This window comes from Canis aureus, chromosome 24, assembly GCF_053574225.1.
Source record: "Canis aureus isolate CA01 chromosome 24, VMU_Caureus_v.1.0, whole genome shotgun sequence".
In the NCBI taxonomy this organism is placed as follows: Eukaryota; Metazoa; Chordata; class Mammalia; order Carnivora; family Canidae; genus Canis; species Canis aureus.
Genome location: NC_135634.1, coordinates 16,323,767 through 16,350,042, shown reverse-complemented (window position 1 = coordinate 16,350,042; position 26,276 = coordinate 16,323,767). Strand labels below are relative to the sequence as shown.

Here is a 26,276-nt window from a genome sequence, read left to right as displayed (position 1 = left end):
TTTCTGAGGAATTTGACAAAAAAAATCCACAAGAACTTGGGGGAAGAAAACATAACCATATACTGTTTCCTAAAAGACTACATATTACATCAAAAACTAAATCCTTGTATTTATTTTGGGCCATCAAAATCAAAGAAGTATGTATTTTAAAGACAGATAAGCCAGGATCAAGTAATATCATGCCTTTCTCTTCCACTTTTGTTCAGGAGTCTTAATTGTTAGAAACTGAGAGTCTCCAAGTAAATTTTTTCCACAATTTCCCCAGAACTTTAGCAGATCACAGTCTGGAGTAGAATTTGAAAAAGGAATGCCAGTGTGAAGAAGGATGAGAAGAGAGAAGACTGGTTGGCTCAGTGGTTGATCCCTTGGCTCAGGGTGTGATCCTGGGGTCCCGGTATCGAGTTCCGCATCAGGCTCCCTGTAGGGAGCCTGCTTCTCCCTCTGCGTATGTCTCTGTCTCTCTGTGTGTCGCTCATGAATAAATAAATAATAAAATCTTTAAAGAAAAAGAGGAAAGAGAAGATAAAACAGCAATGAGAACTCCAGTCTCCAGGGAGCACGTGCACCCTATTATTAATCCCTATTAGAAGGAAATGTGGCTCTGTGGACTGCATCTCATGGACAGGACCAGGTGCCAAAGCCACAGAGCCCTGTCAGCTTTTTAAATGTATCCCACAAAAAGTCAGGACATGTCCTAAGACTAAGGTGATCAGGAGTCTACTTTGAGGAGAAGGCTGCTGGGCCATATGAGTTGATCAGTTGACAGAACTGATCATCACAGAGTTTTCATCATAGAACGCAGTAAGGTATGTCTTTAGAACTCAGTCTGGTTTTTATGAAAGCAAAAGGGAAATACCTAAGATACTATAATGAAAAGCAAAAGTAGAAACGGTGTTTGTTTGTTTGTTTGTTTGTTTGTTTGTTTGTTTTATAGCAATCTTCCTCCCAAATCCAACTCATTTGTCTTATCAGGGTGAAACTTTATATGATCTTGATCCAAAATGTGCTGTTCAGGCACAAAGAGTGCTTATGATTAACATTCATTCTAGCAAATGGAGTCACATGCAGGCCCGCTGGATGTGAAATGAGGGAAATGTCAGCCTATGAGTTATGACATATGGCAATAAAAGGGTCTGGAAAATAATGATGGGTAAATCTGTCAATTCCCTCTTTTGCATGATATGTTCTAGTTCTTTTCCTAGCTGTTCGTGAAGTTTCTGTTGAAGTTGAGGAAGTTAAAGAATGGGTAAGAGAGATAATATGTATGACTAAAGAAGGAATGACACATTTTTAACCATTATGCTGTTTCCTAGACGTGTAAATCTATTCCACAAATACATTATATATGTGGATATATTTTATTTGGCCACCTGCCTGTAACAATTACATATAATCGAGTGCCCGCTCTGTCGCAGGTACCAGTCTAGGTGTTCGACATATGACTGTGAACAAAGGATCCTTCCTGCCCTTGTGGGGATAAGAGTATAAAGAGGAATAGACAATAAAAAGTAAACGAAGGTTATCTCTGTGTCTATCCTGAGCAATACTATGAAAGAGAGAACACAGGATGCAGTTGTAAATTATGACAGGACAGAAAAGCATGGAAGTGGGGGTGCTCATGAGAGACCATTTAAGTCCAGTCGGATGTGGTGGCCATGCAGTATGGACCAAATTTTCAGTCAGAAGGAGCAACATACAAAGGTAAAAGATAGAAAAAGCTTATTCTGTTTGAGAGATGGAAGGAAGCCAGTGTTGAGAAGGGCAGAGTGGGATGAGACGGGACTGGAAAGGCTGGATGCACCAGTGGAATGGAGCTCAGTACGAAGCGTGCCGAGAGGCTACTAAGTGGCCTTCAACAGGGAGACACACGGTTGCTTTTGGGCTTCTAGCATCTCGGTGTAGGTTTTTGTTAACATCGACTTAGCTCTCACGGCAGCCACCTACTAATTTGTCTCTCTCCACTTGATGTAGGTGCACTAAATCAGAGGTTATGGTAGGTATGAACCATGCCAAGAAGGGGAGCATGTTTGGTACTGAATGACACCTGGTTCTGGTTATGAAGCTAGCTCTCCAAATGTGGCAGTCTTCGTTATGATACTTAAATGCATGCACTTCTAATTGACATGAGTACTGTTCTCGCTCAATCACTACGCTGTGTCAGATTTCTGCCAACTTCAATTTCTGACTGTTAACATTACCCCTTAGTCAAATACTATATGACACTGTAAAAAAGTCTCCAATTTCTGAGTTTGTTTAATAAAAAGAAGGACAAAACACTGAGGAAAGTGTGTTTGAATTTTAACATTATCAAAGTAATAGATCTCAAAAGGTAGATTTATAAAAATTCTATAAATCTGAAAGAATACAGAAAAACATTTGGGAAATGCAATTTTCAATGAAAAAAGGTAGAGTGTATGGAAAATTATTAACAATTTTTAAATGTCATTGTCTTTTCTCTATGTGTACATTTTAATATGTATATCAATAATCTTTCTCTTTTTTAAAGATTTTATTTATTTGTTCACGAGAGACACAGAGAGAAGCAGAGACACAGGCAGAGGGAGAAGCAGGCTCCATGCAGGGAGCTCGACAGGGGACTCCATCCCGGGAATCTGGGATCAGGCCCTGAGCCAAAGGCAGATGCTCAACTGCTGAGCCACCCAGGCATCCCAATAATCTATCTTTTTCATTTAACACCCTATTATTAGCCTTTCCCTGGGATATTGTTTTGTTTCCAAGCAGTTGATTTTGTCATACCATAAGAATCCAATGAACTCATTACCCTTCATTCATTTACTGTCTTGTTTTTCGCCATCATAGATGTTACAGTAAATATCCTGAAATATGAATTTTCAAAGAAATAGGAATGAAAATGTGGACTAAGTTTCTAGAATTGAAATTACTTGGTATTCTTCACTGAGAACCTCAAACAAAGTATCTGTCTAGAAGGATCACAATCACTTTCACACTCACCAGCAGAGGACTACTGTGCTCACATTTCAGACACTTTGCCAGTATTGGCTACTATAACTTTTTAAATCTCCTTAGTCTTTGCAACTGCTCAAGCATTTGTGTTTATTTGCATTCCTTGGGTTCCCAGTGAAGCTAAACTTTTTTTACTATGTGTATTATTGGTCATTTACATTTCTTTGATGTACATACATGGCTTTGCTCAACTGTTATTGAATTGTTTGTGTTTTTTAAGAGAATCAACCTTGTCTTTAAGGCTGATGTTTTCCCCAATTTATTATCAGCTTTTGAATTGGGAGGGGAGCAGTCTCCTCCCCATGATTCTTTGTTTTCCTGAATGTTTATACCTAGTCACAGTGATGTGAGTTATGATGCAAACAGGGAGGCCAGAAAGACAGAATTAGCTAATTTAACAGAGGAATTAGCTATCTTTTGGAAGTGTGAAAGCAAATGGAGGGAGAACTCTTCCTGTCCTCTGGTTCTCAGTGCCAGCATGACCTGTGCTTTAGATAAGAACACTAACTTCTTCCCTGGAAGAGTGGCCCATCTATACTGGCTATCTTTTATTTCTCACTTTCCATTTACTTATTTATCACTTCTGTGTGGGGACTTGTTTTAGACTCTATTCTCCTTTTTCTATTGTTGTGATCTCATTTTTCATCCTTGCAAAACTACGCTTTGCATCCAGTAAGTCCCACTCTCTATATATTCCTTTGTCCAATACATACTCCTCGATTGCCTATTATGTGCACATAAATCCTACTGGCCATGGTTATATAGTCTTGCAGGTGACTACTCATGTGAGTTACCTTGTCGTTTTAATGGATGACATAACATTATAGTGTGTGCTGCATAATAAATTATGCTGCTTGGCTGTCAGAGCTACGTTACATGGTATGAAAGGCAGTTTTTGAGACTGTCAAAAATAATTTCCTTGCAGTTTTTTGGTTGGCATGATGGGTGCTACTAGAGGCTTGGTAAGCCTCCAGTCAGCATGCCCTGTGGCCTGGCAGGATCTAACTCAAAGCAGTCAGAGTTCCATCCCTAACACTCAGATGAATCTCCCTTAGAGAGATGAGATGGCTGGGGAGCTTGCCCATTGGACATCCTCCATCCCTTGTCTTGGGATTATGGCAGGAAAATATAATCTGAATCATATATATGTACCTGAGTGAGCATGATCGTCAAGCCTCAACCCTAGTCCTCTTAACATATTTCAAAGACTTTGGTTTTTGCTTTATCCATTATTGTGTAATGCACTTCTAATTTTACTATATTATCCACAAAGAATTTGTAAGAAATGAATCAAGTGGCATTTCATCATACTTCCTTGTGAACCAGTATGTTACGATTTTGTAAATGTTACATATATGCTTAAAAAGAATAAGCATGTCCCTGTTTCAGGGATAGGGCTCTTTACATGTCCATTTAAACACATTTCAATGGTATTGTCCAGGTTTCATATAGCAGCAGTAATTTTGGAGGGCTTGATCTATCTAGAGGTATGCTAAAATCTTCCACTAGGATAATGGCTTGCTTCATTATTTGTGGAACTTCTTCAGTTTTTATTTACTATATATAGATGAATAGATATACATAGAAGTGGGTATATCAGAATGTTTGTTAGACTCATACAAGTCTAGCATTTATACAGCCTGCTGGTGAATATATTTTATATCTGTAGTGTTACAACAATCCCCCACTGTAATGTGCCTGTCATTATGAGAGTTCAGATATGACATAAATGATAGATGGTGCCTGTCTTCTGCTCCTGCCCCATTGTCAAGGAGTGGCTGAAGTTTTCATCTCCTTTGGGGTAAAAGGATGGATGGTATTATGTGTGTTGGGCTGGAAATAAGCAAATCAGTAAATGGAGCTCCTATCACCAATAATCTCCTAGATTACTCTTCCCAGAATAGGTTAACTGGGAGATTCATGGAATCACTGTTTCTTCCTCCTTCCCTTCCTTCTTGAAATCACTGTGCAGGCCCAAGAGCTCATGATCATTCTCAGCAGGTGCCCTACCCACAAGTGCTAGCTGGGGAAAGGATGGATTTGAACTCTCTGCCAGACCCTCCTATATATAGACCCTCACTGGGGTGAGTTTGTTAATTTTGCAGCATGACTACGTTTACAAGGTTGACCTCTGGGACCTACACTTGTCATGAGGTTTCTTTGCTTTTAGTGTTCTCCAGATTCAGAATTTTTTAAATAAATTTCAATTAATTTATACAGCTCAGGAGTCAGTATCTGTTTTAAGTCTAATTTATCTTCAATTAGAGAAAATTTTTCACAATTACCCTTTAATCGTTGTCTTTCCTGTATTTTCTCTAGTTATTCCCCTGAAGATCCAGTAGAGCACATTTAAGCCATCTTATCCATCATTTTCCCTTCATATTTCTCATATCTTTAACATGCTGTCATGTTTTCTAAGACTTTTCTTACATATTTCTTAGATACATATAAGACATATACTTTATATGTCTTATAATTTCAAGCTATATAACTTTTTGAATTTTAAAATGTAACTGAATTTCTCATTTCTAAAGAGTCTGTTTGGTTCTTTTCAAACCCATTTTTAAAAACATCATATTGACTCCTTTTCAACATCATCCATGTATTTATGATCTCTTTGTCTCAAACTCCTGGCAAGAACCTATCCAAATTAGGCATATCAATAAATGATGCTCGAAATTAAGAATGTCATTTAACAACATTTATTTAGTAGCCACAATCCTCAGTTCACTACATTATGCCCTGTGACAAGAATCAAAGAATATTAAAGACCAAATTCCTATCCATAAGGTGGTTTTATTTTAAATAATAAATAGGGAACCATGAATTCCAAGTATATAAAAACTGATATTTATGCAAAAATGTATTACACTTCATGTCTGAATCCCTGTCAGTTAAAATATTGATATCTGTATTTGAGAGAAGCCTTTACAACCCATCAAAATTAAATATACCACCATCAACATATTCTGAAAGATGGTTAACAGGGAAAGAGGTATAATTTTTTAATAACATTAATTATTTTAAATAAAGTGATCTATAAAGGTAATTTTTATTCAACATATGGCAAAACTCAAAATTCTTTATCTTGGAATATAGGTTTTGAGTTCTAAGATAAAGCATTGCTTCATTAATTTTTTGGTAAAGGCCTTATAAATAGATCACAAAGTACTCTGCATTGATCCAGTGTAATTTCTTGCCATTATAAATACTACTTTGCTGTTGTCTGACTTCAAAATGCTGAAGAATTGGTATCCTTCCCAATGCTGATTATAGTAAAGATCTGTAGGAAGCTAGCTGAACCAGATAGCCTCTGAAAGTCTCTTCTAGCAAAAGTATAATACATGGTATCAAATAAAAATGAAAGCCACTGAGTTATGAAAACTGTAAGCTAAGAATTTATTAAATAACAAAATTGATTTTTTAGAAAAAAAATTTTAAAAAAAATTTAAATTGGATATTCCACTTAGTCATTTAAATCATGCCTGTCTAGAGCAAAATCCTTGTTTTATGCAACATAATCAACACCGAGAAATAATAGCAATAGGAGGTTAACCAAAATACTTAAAGTGGGAAATCGTAAAACATGATAGAGTAAGAAATACAATGGGAAAAAATAGAACCAGATGTGGGAGCAGAAATAATGGTAAATAGAGCTCAACTCTGGAAGGACAAAAAGCAGATCACCAGCTTCTTAAAGTGAGCCTGGAGTCAGTATGTTCTGCTAAGGAAATGGGATCCAGCCTCTTAGTCAGCAAAGTAGGTGCACAAAAGTGGAGTGACTCATGGGGTGCCTGGGTGGCTCAGTCAGCTAAGCATCTGACTCAGTTTCAGATCAGGTTACCATCTGGGTCATGGGATCTACCCCTGCATCAGTCTCTAAACTCAATGCTGGAGTCTGCTTGAAATTCTCTCTCCTTCTCTCTCTGCCCATCCCCACCATGCACTCTCTCTCTTTCTGTCGAATGAATGAATGAATGAATGAGTGAAACTCATAAATTAAATAGAGCACTTTCCCCAGCTTCCTCTTCCTTGGGAGATCTTTGGCAGATTACAGTAGAGCCTGCTACCTCTCTCATGGTAAACAACTGAGCACACTAATCTAGTCCATTGTGACTGGGTTTCAAGTTACTAATTATAAACAGTTGAGGAAACTCTGGACTAATTCTAAACTGATTTTATTTTTTTGTTATTTAAATTTAAATAAAAGTATCTGGGGGATATGTGCATTCAATGGTTATAATTAATTTATTCAGTATTTACTGAGCACCTACTATGTGCCAGGTACTGCTCTAGTTGCCAGGGATGATACAAATTAACAAAACAATTGAAGACTCTAACCTCCTGGGGCTTCTATATGCTAAGGTGAGTATTTAAAGTAAGTCAATAAGATATATAGTTTGTCATGTGGAGTTAAGTGTCATAGTGAAAAATAAAGCAGGAAGGAACATAGAGAAATATGCAGTAGCATTGGTGGAAGGTTGTTATTTAAATAAGATGGTCAAGGAGGACTTCTTAATGATCTTTGAGCAGATAGCTGAGTGATGTAAAGGAGAAGCCATGCATTATCTGGGAGAAGACCATCCAGGCTTCCAGATAAGGGAAATGCCAAGTTCATGGTTGGAATATACATAGGTGAGTAAGGGGTACCTCGCTGGCTCAGTAGGTTGTGTCCAGCTCTTGGTTTCAACTCAGGTCATGATCTCAAGGGTTGTGAGATTAAGGCATCCCTTAAAATTTATTTTAATAAATAATATAAATTTATTTGTAAATAAATATAAACAAAACAACTAAATGTGGTTAAGACCAGTGTGACCTGAGCAAGGAATAAGGGGGAGAGTGGCTGGGGATGAAGTCAGGATGGATCATGCCAGTCAGGCTAAACATTTTGAGTTTTACTCCAGGTGGAATAGAAGCCACAGAAGGGTTTTATAGAGAGGTGGTGGATGATCCGGTTGATGTTTTAAAGGACTGCTCCAGCCCCCCTTGTTGGAAATTGATTGCAGGAGATTTGGGATGCAAGCAGAGAACAGTTAGGTGGCTGTTGCAGTCAGCCAGGCAAATGACAATGGTAAGCCTCAATCAGATTTTGCCTTATTGGTAGTACTTTAATTCACTGATTTGTTGATGGTTTGGATGTGGCATGGAAAAAGAAAGGGATTAAGAACAACTTAAAGATTTTCGACTTGAGTATCTTAAAGGATGAAGTTGCCAGTTTGTGGGATGGGGGAAAATTTTAGTAGGAGTAGGTTAGGAAGATGCAGTCAGTTTTGGTCGGGACATGTAAAGTTTGAGATCCAGTTGGGCATAGTAGGAATCTGGAGCTCAAGATGAGTCTGTGCTAGGAACTGGCAAGTCCTCGGCTTAAAGATGCATCCATGGGGTGCCTGGGTGGCTCAGTCAGTTAAGCATCCAATGTTGGTTTCAGCTCAGGTCACGATCTCATGGGTGATGAGATTGAGCCCTGTGTCAGGCGTCAGGCTTCCCACAGAGCTTCTCTCCCTCTGCCTCTCCCTCAACTCATATTCTCTCTCTCTGTCCCTCCTTCCATTGCTCTGTTTCTAAAGTAAATAAATCTTAAAAAAAAAAAAAAAAAAAGATGCATCTACAACTGAGGGTTAACGTAAATGAAGAGAAGAAGCGGTCTAAGGGCTGAGTCTGAGGCTGGGTGATGAGGGCGAAGCAGCAAATGAGAATGAGAAGCAATAGCTATTGCAAGTAGGGTTTCTGGAAACCTAGTGAAAGAGGAAGCAAATGACTCTTTGGCATGTGCTGACCATAGGTCATGTGAATGCACACTTTGCTTAGCAATATGGAGGTCATTGGTGAGCTTACAAAAGTCAGTTCAATGGGTGGTAGGTATGAAAGCCTGTCTGGGGTGCAGGGGTGCCTGGGTGGCTCAGTGGTTGAACGTCTGCCTTTGGCTGGGGTCATGATCCCAGGGTCCTGGGATCAAGTCCCACATCAGGATCCTGGCAGAGTGCCTGCCTCTCCCTCTGCCTGTGTCTCTGCCTCTCTCTCTCTGTGTGTGTCTCTCATGGATAAATATATAAAATCTTAAAAAAACAAAAAACAAAAACAAAAAAACAAGCCTGTAATTAAGCTCTAGAGAGAAGGAAGACACATAGTTAGACAGTAGGTATAGTCAACCCACTCAAGGAGTTTTGCTGGAAGAAGTAGTGGAGAAGTGGAGCTGGTGCTGTAGATATTTGTGAAGTGCCTGCTGTCTGCCAGGGCATATGGTGGTAAAAGCATAATCACCATCCTCAGGAGCCACAGGCTGGTGGCTCACCCCTTCGAAGACTGACTTTTCAGTCTTATTTAGTTCATCCTTGTTAGTATTCTTTCAATAATAAAATCCTAGAGGCCTCATATATTACTAGTCCTCTTTCCAACAGGTCTTTTCTGGAAATGCTTTAACAGAGACAGCATGTTTTATTTTTATCTACTTAGTCGAGGTCCCCTTTAGCATTAACTCCTCATTCAAATCACTGTTAAAGAAGAGCATTGGATCACAAGTACTGGATCTTTTCTTGACGGATTCCATATGTTCATAAGTCATAGAATGTTTTATTTAGTGTGTAACTCAGAGGGCTCACTCCATCTATCTAGCCTCATTGGGTAACATTGTCCCTGGCATGTAGATAGCTCAGTGAATGTTTGTCAAATTCAATAGTTCTTTCAATTTCTTCATCCACTTATGGATTTTATTGTGTGCATATTACCTGTCTGTTACACTATTTTAGGGACATAGCAATGAACAAGGCTCACAGAGTTTAAATTCTAAGGAAAAGGAGTCAATAAACAGGTGAATGAATAATCAAAACAGATTCCCAGGACCAAGTTAGAGGGATTTAAGGGCCACCCTCGTAACAGAATTGCTTTTGGCTCTCCTATAAGCCACAACAAAATTGTCTCAAATGGATATTAAGGTTTTTCCCATTTTATGTAAGTGTAAAAAAAGCTTTCTATGAAAGGTAGAATAATGGCCCCCAAATATGTCCATGTCCTGATTCCTGGAGCCTTACGTGGTAAAAGAGATTTTGCAGTTGTGATTATGTTAAGGCCTTTGAGACAGGGAGAGTGTCTTGGGTTGCCCAAGTGGGCCCAATGTCATCACAAGGCCCTTATGAAGGGGAAGTAGCAGGATTAGAGTCAGAAGGAGCTGAGGCAACATAAAGACAGATTGTAGCCAAGGAATGTGGGCAGCCTCTGGAAACTGGAAAAAAGAAGGAACAGATTTTTCCCTAGACCCTCCAGAAGGAATACGAACCTGTCCACAAAGACCCATTTTTAGATATCTGACCTCCCTAACTGAAAGACAATAAAATTGTACTGGTTTAAGCCACTAGATTTGTGATAATATGTTACACTAGCAATAGGAAACTATATATAGGAATAGAGATATGTAGCAGTTGGAAACTGTGTACACACATTCTTGGAAAGCTGCTATTTTTACTAATCTGTAGCGATACGGTAAAATAGTGCATTTCCTATAAATTCAGATTCTCTGGCCTCTCTTCCCAATCCAATTGCAGTCTCTCAGCCTACGCTTCACAGAAATTCTGGAGTTGCCTCCATTATTACAGATGATGACATGCACTTTGAAATAAATGTAATAGTGTGAGGCAATCGCAAGTGACTCAATGCCCAGAGAAGACTTCTTTGAGAAAATGACATGTAAGCTGCTGTTGAAATCTAAGGAGCCAGCAGTATTTCAAGTGGAGATAATGCTCAGGACAGAGGTCCTGAAGTGAGTTAACCTGGTCTGTTAAAGAATAGATGGAGTATTACAAGCAAAAGACAAAATGGTGGTAGATGATGTCAAAGAAGTAAGCAAAGGCCCCTTATGTAGGGTGTGGCAGGTAACAGAAGGGTTCAGATATTCTCAGTGTGAGGAATAGCCATTAGAGGGCTTGAAAGAACAGAATGATTGGAGCTTGCTTACATTTTGCACTTTTGGCTGCTCGGTAGAGAATGGTTTCTGGAAGAAAGAAAGAAGGAAGGGAGGAAGGGAGGAAGGGAGGAAGGGAGGAAGGAAGGAAGGAAGGAAGGAAGGAAGGAAGGAAGGAAGGAAGGAAGGAAGGAAGGAAGACCAGTTTTGCGGTAGTACAGGTAAGAGAGTTCATAGTGGCTTGAACTAGTGTGGGGGCAAGAGGTGTGGACGCATTCAGGATACATGTTAAAGCAGAGCTGATAAGATGTGAGAGGTTTGAAAAAAAAAAAAAAGATGTGAGAGGTTTGAAGGGAAAAGAGAAGAATCAAGGATGACTCCTAGGACTTTGGAGAAACTGTGTGCATGAGGTGGACTCTAATGTCAGGAAGATTGAAGAGCTCAAAAGAAGTGAGTAAATAGGTTATGCCAGTTTTGAAATCAGTAAGCATTTAGGTTTTGAATAATGTAGATTGTCCTGAGTATTTGAAAATCCTACGTGATGAATAGCACAGTTTTATATAATGAATTAGAACATAGGAAAAACCAATCATTGAGTTGGAAAGAGATTTAAAGAATTATTTAAGACTATGACTTATTTTAATAAGGACACCTCCAAACCATTCCTAAAAAAAAAAAAAGTAAGACCTTTGCATAAAAAAAAATATCCCAGAGGAGAATATTTTATGTTTTGAGTCATCATTTTACTACATTTATAATCAGGAAAATCTTATAATCTCTAATCTTCACTTTATAAATTAAAACCACTTTCTTCTTTCCTCTATGTAAAGTGAAATAATGAATAATTCTTTAAAATCTCCCCATGGAGGGATATGCCTGGAGGGCTCAGTGGTTGAGCATCTGTCTTCAGCTCAAGGCGTGATCCTGGGATCCATTGCCACATCAGGCTCTCTGTAAGGAGCCTGCTTCTCCCTCTGCCTGTGTCTCTGCCTCTCTCTGTGTGTCTCAAGAATAAATAAAATTTTTAAGAAATAAAATTAAATAAATAAAATCTCCTCATGGAGTTGAAATTGTTATGAAAATTTACTCTTCTTTACAAACAATGAATATTGTAAACATTTGTATGTACCTATACATTCTGATATTTCTTGGAAGTAGGTTAATACTGGGAAATTTTATTATAGGCAAAAATTACTGTGGTAGGTTTCTTGAAGAGAGCCTTTAATTCTAAGTAATTTAGCAACTGAAGAAAGATGTGATTTAATTCTTTAACATAAAAACTAAATAATTGGATTCCATTTTTAGAAAGATATATAGGTATCAGCTTGATTTTCCTCCCACTGAATCTTTTAAAAGCTTGGTAAGTTTTTTTAGGTTGATGCTTCAATTCCAAGTTTAACTCTGCAGAATTTTGTAAGTTGTCTCTATATACTTATTGATTAAAATCTGAAAATATGGTCACTGGATTTCAGATGGATTGGCCATATCTAAACTATTTTGAATGATAGATTACTCACACTCTGTGTTTGAAATGGTGATGTGTTTCAAAGTAATATTCAATTCTTTTTAAAAATCATCTTAATTTTGGAAATTTATTATTGAGGTAAAAAGTGTTATTTTGTCAGACTTTTAGTAAATCAGTATTGACAAATTCTCTGTTTCTATCTCTGTGCCCCTCCCTCTTTCTTCTCTCTCCCTCCTTCCTTTCCTCTCTCTCACTCTATCTCTCCACACCTCTTCTCTCCCTTTCTCTCTCCTTCTCTGTGTCTCTCTCTGGCCCTTCCTCTCTCTCTCAACCCCTCCCTGGCCCTTCTCCCACCCTGCCCCTACTCCGTGGCAGATGGTCCGCGAACAGTACACTACAACCACAGAAGGTACCCACATACAGAGGCCAGAGAACCAGTGTGTCTACAAAATTGGCATTTATGGCTGGAGAAAGCGTTGCCTATACTTATTTGTTCTTCTTCTACTCATCATCCTCCTTGTGAATTTTGCTCTTACGATTTGGATTCTTAAAGTGATGTGGTTTTCCCCAGTAAGTAACTTCCTTTCCTGGTAAGCATGTTTTTGCTTGTTGTATCACATCATCCATATTGTATTGGTAGAAACCTCTTTTAATGTAATTAATGTTTGTTTTCTGTCCAGATCAAAACAATCAGTAGCAAAATAGTCATACATTTATTTTTTCTCAATTTCACTATGAACTATAGGGTGTTGGGGTTTTTTTGCTTTTCTATTGCAATTTTTTATGTTAGTCATTACCTCTGCACGTGGGAAAATTGTAACCATCTTGAGTTTGGGGTTGACTGCATCAAAATTGAGTAATGACTATTTAATCCATTAATTTGTAAAATTCTATAAATTATGTTTTCCTAATCTCATTAATCCACTAATACTAACTGCCTAGATGCTTTCTCATTTTTTAGAATTTCACTTTAATATACAATAAATTCATGTCCACGCGTCAACATTTAACAAAAGATTTAGTAGATAAAATACTAGTAGTCAAAAGGAATTCATAGTCTGTTTTAAACATCCTCATGTTTTCAGGATGGCTGGGTAATTTTATATGCTCTGATAATATTTTGTATACTTTTTGAAAAAATATATTCATTTAATATAAAAAAGTCCTAATTTTGCTAGATAGTCATAGTGAGAAAAATAGCACATGTACATCACAGGTAGGTTAATCTGTTCCTTCCTTGCATCTTGAAGATGTGATATAGGTACAGGCTCTTTCCAAGAACAATAGTTGTAGCAATCAGTCTGAAATGCCTTCCTTTGATGAGTCTCCTTCACTTTTTTTTTTTTTAAGATTTTATTTATTTATTCATGAGAAACACAGAGAGAGAGGCAGAGACACAGACAGAGAGAGGAGAAGCAGGCTCCATACAAGGAGCCTGATGTGGCACTCGATCCCAGGAATCCGGGATCACACCCTGAGCCAAAGGCAGATGCTCGACCGCTGAACCACCCAGGCATCCCATCTCCTTCACTTTCTATGCAAATATTTCTTTTCTGCCTTTGCTCAATAGCCAGTAGGTACATTATTTATTTTGTTGACATAAATATTTTCTGATATTCAAAGAGGTAAAATACCAATCAAGTCAAAATATACCTTAAAAGGTGTTACTTAATATAATATAAACATATGTTATAAATTGATATTATAAATTATATTTAAATACTATAAATTTATGTATTTATGCTATAAATACATAAGTATATTTAAATTAGCCAAGTGGAAGTTGTGCTTTCTTCTTTAAAATTTACAAAAAAAAAAAACGTTTTTACAGTATCACAATAATATTTAGTTTCATTGGACACCTTTGCTTAAGTAGCACAGCATATGCTATGCACATGCTGTATATCATCTTCATTTTATCTCTGAATTTAAAATATTTTAATATTTTTTGGAGAGTGAACGGAGATTGAAGTCCTCAAATTATAAACTATAGGATCTATCAGAAATGCTTCCTGACTAAAGAGCCCTGCACCCACCACCATGTGCTCCTCGGTTATGCAGAATGTGGAGAGAAAATTTACTAGGAAAAAGACTTTTAGAAGGGCCTGGGGGAAAGAAGCCACCCCATGGCTCTGGAAGTGCGGAGGATGGTCAGATTTTAATAGTCTCTCACCAGGGACCATGGATGGGTTCTATCAATCACCTGGCCATCTTGGCACATGATTGGGCATTCAGTAAATATATCTTGAATGAATGCAGTTGTGTATTATAGTAGAAGTATATGTGAATTAATTTTATAAACCATATGTGAACATAAAGTGATAGTATACTTGCTTTTTGCTCTTGTCTTATATCGTAGCCCTGAAACAAGTTTTGGATATTATAAATTTTGATTACATTAAATGAAATTGTGCCAAGCAGCTGAGTCCACTTCAACCTAGGATAGCACATCACAGAGACCAGCACATGTTTTCCTGCCATTGCTGCCCTTCGTCATACCCTGTGCTTTCTAGTTTGAGACACAGCTCGTGTGGTATTTCCTTCAACACTAGGAAACTGTTGCTAATTCGGGGTTCTTTAGTGGCATCTTTCAACAAAATAGGATGAACAGACACCTGTATTCATGGATCAAAAGGGAAGACCCATAAAAATATTATTCTGCAGAAAGTGCCAAGGGTTGATTAAAAAATGGTGGGTGGACTTTGGGTCATTCTTCTCAAAATGAGATAACATAAATGATGCAATTCTTGTATGTGTGTGAGGTTGATCCCTTGCTTTGGGAACATTCCATGCATTGTAACGCTGGACATTGTACATTCATTTATGTTCTGATTTTTTCCCTAGTTTTAAAGATCTCACTGTATATAGTAATTTAGTTTTGTTTTTATTTTATTCATATATAAACCAGTATCCCTTCTTGATTACATACATGCCAAGGAAGCAACATGACTATAAAAGAAACTTTGAAGAGCTTTGGCACTAAAATGATAAAGTCAGGGCTCTCAACATTTGCACAGAGTGATAGAATTTTGAACATGTAACAGCTAGTATATAATTCTCTCCCCAAATTCAGTATAACAACCTATCTATTACCTATATAGTCATTAGTCAAGATAGACTGAAAACTATAATTTCCCAAAATAACAAAGTTTAAAAGACTTTCTCTGCTTAGATCCCCAGCATTTAGCAATGGCAGGTTTATTAGACATACTATCATTTCAGTCCTCCTGTTCCCCTCATCATATACTTTAATATTTTACTATAGAAAACAGTAAAGCCAACCACCAGTATCATGAGTATCTCCCAAGCACAGTTCCAGTCTTAGAACTGCAGCTTCATGTAACAGAATTTTACATAATTTCTATGTATGACATCTGTCGAACATAAAGTAATATTTAGGAAATTGTAACAACTGATGCCAAACATAAACTTTCTAGAATATTCTGTGTTGGTCATCATAATAGCTAAATCAATTATTCAGGAAAGTGGACATTAAAAGAACCAGTGCAATAAAGTGGCTCATTCTGTTTTTCCTTTTTATATTTTCCTTCTGTAAAACTAATATCCAAAACTAGTTTTGGTTAAAGTGTTCATGGTTATTAAATAGTATCCATGATTCTCATCAGTAAGTATATTAAAACAAGGCATTTTTAATTTTTAATGACCCAGATAGATTTTTTTAAAAGATTTATGGTTATTTACTTACTCGCATATAAAATATTTTAGCTATTGTAAATAATGTTAAAATAAACATAGAGGTGCATATATCTTTTCAAATTAGTATTTTCATTTTCTTTGGGTAAATATCCAGTAGTGGAATTACTAGATTGTATGGTAGTTCTATTTTTAATTTTTTGAGGAACCTCCATACTGTTTTCCACAGCAGCTATACCGATTTACATTCCCACCAACAGTGCATGAGGGTTCCTTTTTCTCCACACCCTTCCAACATCTGTTGTTTCTTGTGTTGTTGATATGAGCCATACTGACAGATGTGAGGTGATATATCATTTTGGTTTTGATTTGCATTTCTCTGATAACGAGTGATGTTGAGCATCTTTTCATGTACCTATATGTCTTCTTTGAAAAAAATTCTGTTCATGTCTATGGCCTATTTTATAATAGGATTGTTTGTTTTTCCAGTGTTGAGTTGTATAAGCTCTTGGGTATTAACTCCTTATTGGATATGTCATTTATAGATATCTTCTTCCATTCAGTGGGTTGTCTTTTTGGTTTGTTGATGATTTCCTTCAATGAGCAAAAACTTTTTATTTTGATGTAGTCCCAATAGTTTAATTTTGCTTTTGTTTCCCTTTCCTCAGGAGACATATCTAGAAAAATGGTTCTATGATTGATGTCAAGGAGATTACTGAGTGAGTAGCAGTTTTAATAAGCAAAGGAAACTTCATATGAAGCTCGTTCATCTTGAGTGGCAGCAAGATGAGTAGGTCCCCGCATCTGCCTGCCAGATCTTAAAAGTTTATATAGAGAAATTAACTAGGTTCAGATATATATGTTCCTTTACTATGGCAATAGACAATGTTGTTCCTTTTAGGAGGTCAAAAACCTTGAGCACATTTATCCTTAACAAGGATTTAAAATTATTTCACTTTGGAAACCAGACATTAGAAATCTTCTATCAAGAACTTCCGCATTAAGAAATTTTCATTTAGTGAGAAAATAAAGCCCTGGAAGACTGCCTCTCTGCATGCTTCCTTAGATCAATGTTTTCCTCATTGAGGAGTCAGAGACCATTCATAGGAAGACAGAAAAATAGTATTAGATGGCATATCACTGACTTTTATCTCAGCCCTGTGATTATATAATCATTTGAAGAGGATTTGAAGAGGATTTTTAAGACTCAGGAAAGAATGCTGATATACAAATGACTATAGGCTCTCTTTGAATGCACACTGGTCATGTAAGGTTATTAAAATATAACCTTTGTCATGATATTTTTTAAAGGTTTTATTTATTCATGAGACACACACACACACACACACACAGAGAGAGAGAGAGAGAGGCAGAGACACAGGCAAAGGGAGAAGCAGGCTCCATGCAGAGTCTGACGTGGGACTCGATCCCAAGTCTCCAGAATCACGCCCTGGGCTGAAGGTGGCACTAAACTGCTGAGCCACCAGGGCTGCCCCTGTCATGATATTTTTTAACATCTCCATTTATTAACACATTGTTATCCCCATGATCTTTATTTTCTTCATCTGTAAAATACTTGATTTATAACTGATGACACCCTAGTCCTTCCTAATGTAAAATTTGATGCTAATATGCTTTACTGATGGGTTTTCAGTAAGTGCTGTTGTCTTATTTTGGAGGATCGAGATTCATGATCTTGGTTTCCTTGCTTTGGACATGTCATGAATGTGGTATGTGGCATGCTAGCTCCATGGTCATCTAGACCATGTTATGAAAAGTTAATGAAGATAATCATTTAATGCCTCTATATTATTAAATATCTTTATTTTACTTTTCTTTAACTACCTGGTTTATGTTTGCGGTAGGCAGAATTTTAGGAAGGCTCCAATGACTGCCAGTCCTGGTGTTATGCTCTGTGTAATCCCCTCTCCTTGAGTGTGGGCAGGACCTGTGATTTGGCTAGAATATGGCAAAAGTGGTGGGATTAAGTTACATTTTGTAGCAAAGATAAAGAGACTTTGCAGATGCATTTAATGTTCCAAATCAATGATTTTGAGTTAATGAAGAGAGAAATTATCTTGGGTATGCCTGCCTCAATTGGGTAAAAGATTGAGCCCTTTTGTAAGAGATTCTTCTGCTGGCCTCAAAGGCATGAGAGGGTCTGTGAGAGACCACGTGGCAAGGAACTAGGGGCAACTACTCAGTACTGAATGTGGCCCCTAGCAGAGAGCCAGCAATAAAATGGAGCCCTCACTCCCTGCCTTGCAAGGCAATGAGTCTGCCAATAACCACATGAGCTTGGAAGAGAACCCCAAGTCCATAAAGGAACCAGCCTAGCGGCAGCGTCAAACCCTAATCAATTCCCAGAATCCTGGCCTATGGAAACTTGAAGAAGAAATATACATTGTTTTAAGCAGCTACCTTTGGGATAGTATGAATACAGTGTTATCCATTATGCAGAGTATTTAATTTCTCTTTTACTAGATATTGACAAACAGAAAACAAAGAGAAAAACTCTAAAAGTACCTGAATGAACTTACCTAATGATCGATATTCACAACCATTTATTATTAGCAATTATTTTTTAAAGATTTTATTGATTTATTTCAGAGATAGAGCAAATAAGAGAGCACAAGCAGGGGGAAGGGTAGAAGGTGAAGGAGAAGCAATAAAACAGCAATAAGATAGTAATATTTTAGGCTAATCTAATAATGTTTTAAGCACTTACTACCTGAGAAATTATTTATTTAGCAAGTAAATTTGGTTTTGAAAATCTTTTTATTATGTATGCCTATTTTTTCACTTTAATAGCAAAAATGCTTTTGCCTGCATTGTCATGATAGGTTGATAATTTCATCATAATTGAAGAATCATTGAATATATGTTTTGATATATTATCATGAAGAAAGTTTATATTTAAGAGGCTCTGTCTTCTTTATTTTAATAACTCCTAAAACATGTACATACACTGCCCAACCCCTTTATGTCCATTAACTTAGTTCATCCTTATAATTACCCTATGGACACCGAGGCTCCTTCCACAGTTTGGCTATCGTGGCCATTGCTGCTATAAACATCGGGGTGCAGGTGTCCTGGCGTTTCACTGCATCTGTATCTTTGGGGTAAATCCCCAATAGTGCAATTGCTGGGTCGTAGGGCAGGTCTATTTTTAACTCTTTGAGGAACCTCCACACAGTTTTCCAGAGTGGCTGCACCAGTTCACATTCCCACCAACAGTGTAAGAGGGTTCCCTTTTCTCCGCATCCCCTCCAACATTTGTTGTTTCCTGCCTTGTTAATTTGCCCCATTCTCACTGGTGTGAGGTGGTATCTCATTGTGGTTTTGATTTGTATTTCCCTGATGGCAAGTGATGCAGAGCATTTTCTCATATGCATGTTGGCCATGTCTATGTCTTCCTCTGTGAGATTTCTCTTCATGTCTTTTGCCCATTTCATGATTGTGGAAGGAGCCTCGGTGTCCAACGAAAGATGAATGGATAAAGAAGATGTGGTTTATGTATACAATGGAATATTACTCAGCTATTAGAAATGACAAATACCCACCATTTGCTTCAATGTGGATGTAACTGGAGGGTATTATGCTGAGTGAAGTAAGTCAGTCGGAGAAGGACAAACATTATATGTTCTCATTCATTTGGGGAATATAAATAATAGTGAAAGGGAATATAAGGGAAGGGAGAAGAAATGTGTGGGAAATATCAGAAAGGGAGACAGAACGTAAAGACTGCTAACTCTGGGAAACGAACTAGGGGTGGTAGAAGGGGAGGAGGGTGGGGGGTGGGAGTGAATGGGTGACGGGCACTGGGGGTTATTCTGTATGTTAGTAAATTGAACAGCAATAAAAAATTAAAAATAAATAAATTAATTAATTAATTAAAAAAATAAAAATAATTACCCTATGAATTTGTATTTTACAAACTAAAGAATTATATATTTTATTTTGGAGATATCAATGATAGGTGTATCTTAACAAATACCAGGATCCATAAAAATCAAGAACACCTAAGCCAGGTCTTCAGAGCTCTCCCATACCCTTCAGAAAGTAGTACCATGAAGACTACAGAGATTCGGTATCCCCACACAATGTCCAAAAAAAAGCCCTACTGCATTCTCCCTATCCAAGTTTGGAACGAATGAAAGGGAATAAAAAGAGGTAGATAGAGCTCCAAATAATATCTGTATTACGGATAAAAGTTAAGTGGAGGGCACAGTTTAGATCTGCCTGAACATCTTGTGCCTCAGAATTAGGTCACCCAAGAAGTCACAGGCAGCATAGGAAAACTTCAGACATGTTTCCAGGGGCACAGACCTGATCATCATGTCATTCTTCCTCATGTGCTTTACTGTACCAATAGCAGACTGGAAATCTGGGGGCACATACATCCCCAGGGAAGGAGGAGCTGAGCCAAGGGTCTGCTGCTTTTCCTAACTCACCAACCATACAGGACACTCCTCCTGCTTTGGGGTACAGCAAGGGACCAAAGGGCTTCTGTGTTGGGAGATCCCTCCCATATAACCTGCTTAAGAGGGGCAATCAGTTAGGATGTAAATTAGAAGTTTGGGAACCAGAAATGTGCAGGAGTGGGAAGCTCATCCAGCCACCTTGGGGACCTAGTGATCCTTTATCCTGGTCATACCAGCATGCCTCTTCCAGCTGTTTTAAAAGCTCTGTCTGTAGCAATTTGAGAAGAAGAGATGCCTCCAAGGTATTCATCCAGTCTTATTATGGAAAAATCAATTAGTGGATTCCCTTCTCTATTGCACTAAAAACCACAGTAGCTCTTAAAATTCTGTTGATCTTTTTGACCCAGTGTTTTCGCATACATTATTCCCTCTGCCTAGAACGGCTACACACACACAGTCACATGTATCATTAGAGAATCTCTGCTCAGACCAGCACTTCCTTGCAGGGGTATATTCCTCAACCACTCCTATCCACAGGCTAAGACAGACTTCTCCTATTATTCTCTTTCCTAGGACTCTCTTTTCCCCATCATAGCACACATCAAAATTTGAATTTATATACATTTTTGTGGTTGTTTAATATCTGCTCACCCATTAGGATCATGTCAGCTGAGCTCAGTAGGCCCAACATCTACCATCTTGAATAAATGACGGATTGAATGACAGAATGAGAGCATTTCCCCTGCCCCCTTTAATGAAATTGTTGTTATATGTTCTTAGCACATGAATAGAGAAGGAGTCAAGGCAACTCAGAAAAAGCAAAGATGATTAAGGAAGCGTAGAATAATCCAGACACTAAAGTGCAGATTAGAGAGGAGGCCGGAGGGTAAGTACATCATGGGAGTGAGAAGAGTAGCTCTCATGCTCTTAAGATGCATGACAGTTACCTGGGAAGGTCCTTAGAAATAGATATTTTGAAGCCACTTCCCAAAGTTGCTGGTTAATAGGTTCTGGAGTGGGGCTCCAGGTCTTCCAGGGACCCGAGTCTGCAGACCAGGTTCAGGAACACACTGTCTTAGGGTCATTCAGAGTATAAACTACTTTCAGGGAATACAGTATTACTCACATGGGGTCATTTATCCAGATTTCATGTTGTTTCCTATCTTATATATTCTTTTTTTTTTTTCTTTAAGATTTATTTATTACAGAGAGAGGCAGAGACAAAGGCAAAGGGAGAAGCAGATTCGCTGTTGGGAGGTCAATGTGAGACTCGATCCCAGGACCCCAGGATCACGCCCTAAGCCAAAGGCAGATGCTCAACCACTGAGCCATCCTGGTGCTCCTATATTATATATTCTTAATGGTTTATGCTGAGATGCTGAGATGCATTGCAATGTAGAGGCCTTCTGGTTCTTAACTGATAAAATGAAAATGGAAGAATATACCTGAATGAGCTAATACAGAACAAGACATTGAAACTTTGCCTAAAGAGCAGTTACCCTCATTACCTGTATCTCATTATTGGTCTCACTAACAAATATATTGAATAACATTACATTTGTAAAATGAAATTAATTCCAAAAGAAAAGATGACATGTAAGCTACTGAAATTGAAATCTTTTCTGTGTTGATCCCTGATGGTTTATTGAAGAGGTCAAATTTAGCCAAAATAAATCACTTGTGCTAGAATACTCTCTGCTGGAATGTTTCAATATTCAACAAATGTTTTATGAGTTTGGCAGAGGTTTTATTTTAAAATATCTTACTGCAGTAGCAAATGAAAAAAGAATTACTATCATATGTTTAGCAACCATTACGGTAGTATATTTTAAGATGACGCTGTTCTTATATCAAAATATGTTCAGCAACATACTTCACCTCCTGGAATCGCTGAGACTCCATCGCAGGCAGGTGGCCCCAAGTACCACCAGCGTCTGTGGATGATCATGAGCTCAGCCTTGCCTTTTCTTTGCTCTGCTCCCTCTGGGCTCCCTCCAGCTGTTTCTTCAAAAAAGGCAGTGTGTTGTCAACTGCAGGGAGGCCTCTAACAAAATCAGCCCTGATCCCAAAGGAATGCAGTCTCTGCCCACGGGAGAACAGCCCATAAGTGTGAAGGCAGTGAAATTTTATCTGAACCACAGATAGCAGAAGAGATTTTCACTTCTTCACTATACCTGTCTACCATTCTTGATGCCTCTACTTAGTGATGTTTTGCCACTTGTCTTCTGCCTGCCTTTACAGAGACCCATGCTGTTGTGCAAGAAGAGGCCAGCAGCCTTGTGTTCTCCATTTGTGCCTTTGCCAAAGCCTAGTCCACATGGTCATTACATCGTCAGTGATCTGATATTTATTATTTATGCTGCCTCCTTATCTTTGCCACCCATTTTTCACACTAATGCAAATTAGGATTTAAAGAAAAACATGACACAGTGGCATTTAAAGCAGCACCTTGACATTTTCTCAAATTATTTATATCTTTCTGAAAAGAATTATATTACATCAGTGCTTGCCAGTCTAAAAACCAAATTGAAATGTTTGATTTATGTCTTAGTCATAATAGAGTGGGATTGATCCAGAGGTCACAGACGGTACGAACATGTACTAACTTAATGGCATTTTTAAGAAGACAAGATATTATTAAGCCTGAGTTGAGAGGAGGAAGATAAACCTCAAGCTATTCCAAGTACACAGGAATTTCATTATCCCTGGTATCAGTGACACAAATCCTATTATCACTGGTGTCTAAAGATACAAATAGCGCTATAGTTTTAATTTTTATCTCAAGGATGTTCATTCAATTTTCCTTTTTGTCATAATTTTTCTGCAAGTGGTTTAAGTATTGAGAAATAAAGCAAAAGCACACATGTCCTAAGCCACAGGCTCTTGTCGTGCATAGTGATAGTCATCAGCTGAACCTAGATATGAGATTCACATTCCTGTCATGAGGAGTATTATAACAAAGTGAATGTGTTCTCAATGTAAATATATTCACTTGCTTCCTTTTTCAACAATAATATAAAACTGTAGATGCCTGCCACCCAGTCACTGAGGGGGGGCACTTGACAGGATGAGCACTGGGTGTTATACTATATGTTGGCAAATTGAACTCCAATAAAAAAAAATATACAAAACAAAAAATTTTAAAAATTAAAAAAATAAAACTGATGATGTCTTTGGGCAACATAATTTTTTTCTCACAAATGCTAATGAAGATATTATCTTGTAATTTATAAAAACAACCTAATTTACTTGTTTACGTGTTCTCTATCTAAAAAATCAGGCAAAAAAAAAAAAAACCCACCTTTTTTTTTTAGAGGTACTATACCGTGGTGGAAAGAACATTAGTTTATGGAGCCAGACTGGGTAAGAATCTTGGGTTTAAGTAAGATTATGTTCGATCTGCGATGTTCTGATGGTATACACACGCAATGTACTGTTGGCAACTGTTTATGTTACTTAGGTGCTCGGTTTAAACTTGGCATGAAATTATGAAACCCTTTGGCCAAAGTGTTCTTTATTCTTTACTGAGCATAAAATGAAAGTACCTGTCATTCTGTTAAGCTTCTCACTGTGAAAACAATGGGGAAAGCCAAACTCAGATAAAAATATCATTCCATTCATCAAATATGGGTCTCTGTGTGGATGATGTAGTTGATGTTAGTATAATGATCAGGGCGTTAAAGCCATGACTAAAACCGTCTGGTCACTAGTCACCATAGGCTTGAGCTGTATGCAACTGTCAAACGTGGAAGTCAGACCGATTTCAGATATTCTATCTGCACAAAGTATGAAAAAACAGAATTTCAAAGATAACCATACTCAAAAAAAATGAGACACACAGAAAGGGACTATTTATTTACCTTGTGTTAAGAATTAATATTGGATGCTTTAATGTCTTTTTCTGTAGTGAGCTGTGACAAAGCTCATCATTGCCATTCCATTAAATCTAAAACTCTTTAGAAGTGAACTTAAATCCCACCTTTCTATCCTGGCTCAGACCAAATCCCACACCCTCTGAGGAATGTTCTCCAGTTTCTCTAACACACTTTAATCCAGCCTCATTCTGAACTCTCAAAGTTGTCTGTACTATTAGTGTATCTTTTTCATGTCAGAGAAACTTCTTGAGGGGCTAATGGGGCTTTGTATTTTTTTTTAATCCCCAGCCATATCACATTGCCTTGCACATAATTTAAGTACCCAGTAAATATTTTATGGTCCTAAAAAAATGAGAAGAAATAAAAAAGAACTTTCACCCATGTGTATGAGATTAGCAGTGACCAAGAAGGAATGGTACAAATTCAGTATTAGGTTGATTACACAAAATTACTGTAGGATTTGCAGGTGGGTGGATAGATCCAAGATTACTAATCAAAAATTTGCTAATCTATTATCTTGTTCATAGAATCTGTACTGAATGAACCATGACATTCCCTCACAAATTCTCAATTTCTTTGCAAATGTGCTTAAATAAATTGTGTATCCTTAAGGTTGTCTCCTCCAATTTTCTGAGATGTAGATGTGGTTGTAGAACACTGACTTTCTTAACTTTATCCCTCTCCCCAAACACCCAGTTTTATGAACACCATTTATAGGATAATCTGTTTTTTGGTTTTGAAAACTTTTATTAATTTTAATGTTTGTGAATTTTGTATGCATTTTTGAAAGACAAAAGACTTGAGAAAGAAACAAGAAATTACCCCTTAAAAGCTATCCAGATGTAACTGTGTCACTTTTGCTGCATATCCTTCTAATTGCATAATCCTGTGTTTTCTATTAGTTATTATGCTTCCTTTATCATATAACAAGCTCTTGTGAGTTAAATCTACTTCAGAGCTATATGCTTCATCTCCGTTTGTTACTTCTTTTGATAGCGTTTTAGAACCTGATTTTAATTATGCTGAATTTGTTATTGTTTTCATATATATAAAAGAGGAAGTCATTCTTCTTTCTTTTTAACTTTCCAGGTGTTCTGACCACATTATTCTTTTTGTCTTTGCGGTGTATTAGGGATGATTTCAAACATAGCTTGAAAATACAAAATTCTTCATGAAGTTGCATGGCATCTATATAAAGTACCATGCTAATGCTAATCTTTTCTCACTTTTCTAGTTGTATTATCTGTGCTGTTAAATGAACATACCATCTCATAATTCTTGAGTCTTTTATGCTTCTTTATTCTCTTCCTCCTTCTCAAACTGCTATTCTCTTGTGGTGGCTTCTCTCCTATTTCCTTCCCTGGGTCCATGTGTTAGCTCTACTTTATAAAGTAGAAAAAAACTAGTCTATATATTTTTTTCTTAGCGTCTTGTCCACTGCTACCACATAACAGGCACTACTCTATAAATTAGGTGTACCTTAACTGCATTATCAGAAATTTAAAAATTTTGAGATCGCCGAGTGAGAAAATAAGTATTAGAATTTGCATCCAAAAAAAAAAAAGAATTTGCATCCATTTCTCTTTTTTAAATTTATTTATTCATGAGAGACAGAGAGAAGCAGAGACACAGGTAGAGGGAGGAGAAGTAGGCAAGGAGCCCGATATGGAACTTGATCCTGGGATTCCGGGATCACATCCTGAGCTGAAGGCAGACGCTCAACTGCTGAGCCACCCAGGTGTCCCTGCATCCATTTCATTTGATTTGAAATCAGCCCTTTTTTCACTTGACCACACCACATGGGGTATCATAAATGATGGTAGTAAAAAGAAATAGTTGACCATCATTCTTCCCTAACATGATAAAAAATACAAGGCCAAAAACAAGAAAAATATGTCTGATAGCACTACTGCCTTCTACCTTTTTGTTTGAAGTTTGTTAAATGCAACAAGACCATTTGTTAAATAAGGGATAGAAAC

General features: G+C 37.5%; 1 protein-coding gene across 4 annotated transcripts in view; it reads left to right on the top strand.

The window, feature by feature from the left end:
* Positions 1–26,276, top strand: part of SGCG (sarcoglycan gamma) — a 127,909-nt gene that overhangs the window by 36,186 nt on the left and 65,447 nt on the right. For all 4 annotated transcript variants that reach the window (XM_077868398.1, XM_077868395.1, XM_077868396.1 and 1 more), the window contains one exon: positions 12,720–12,914. In XM_077868398.1, the coding sequence (XP_077724524.1) occupies positions 12,720–12,914 (195 nt within the window). The remainder of the gene's footprint in view (positions 1–12,719; positions 12,915–26,276) is intronic.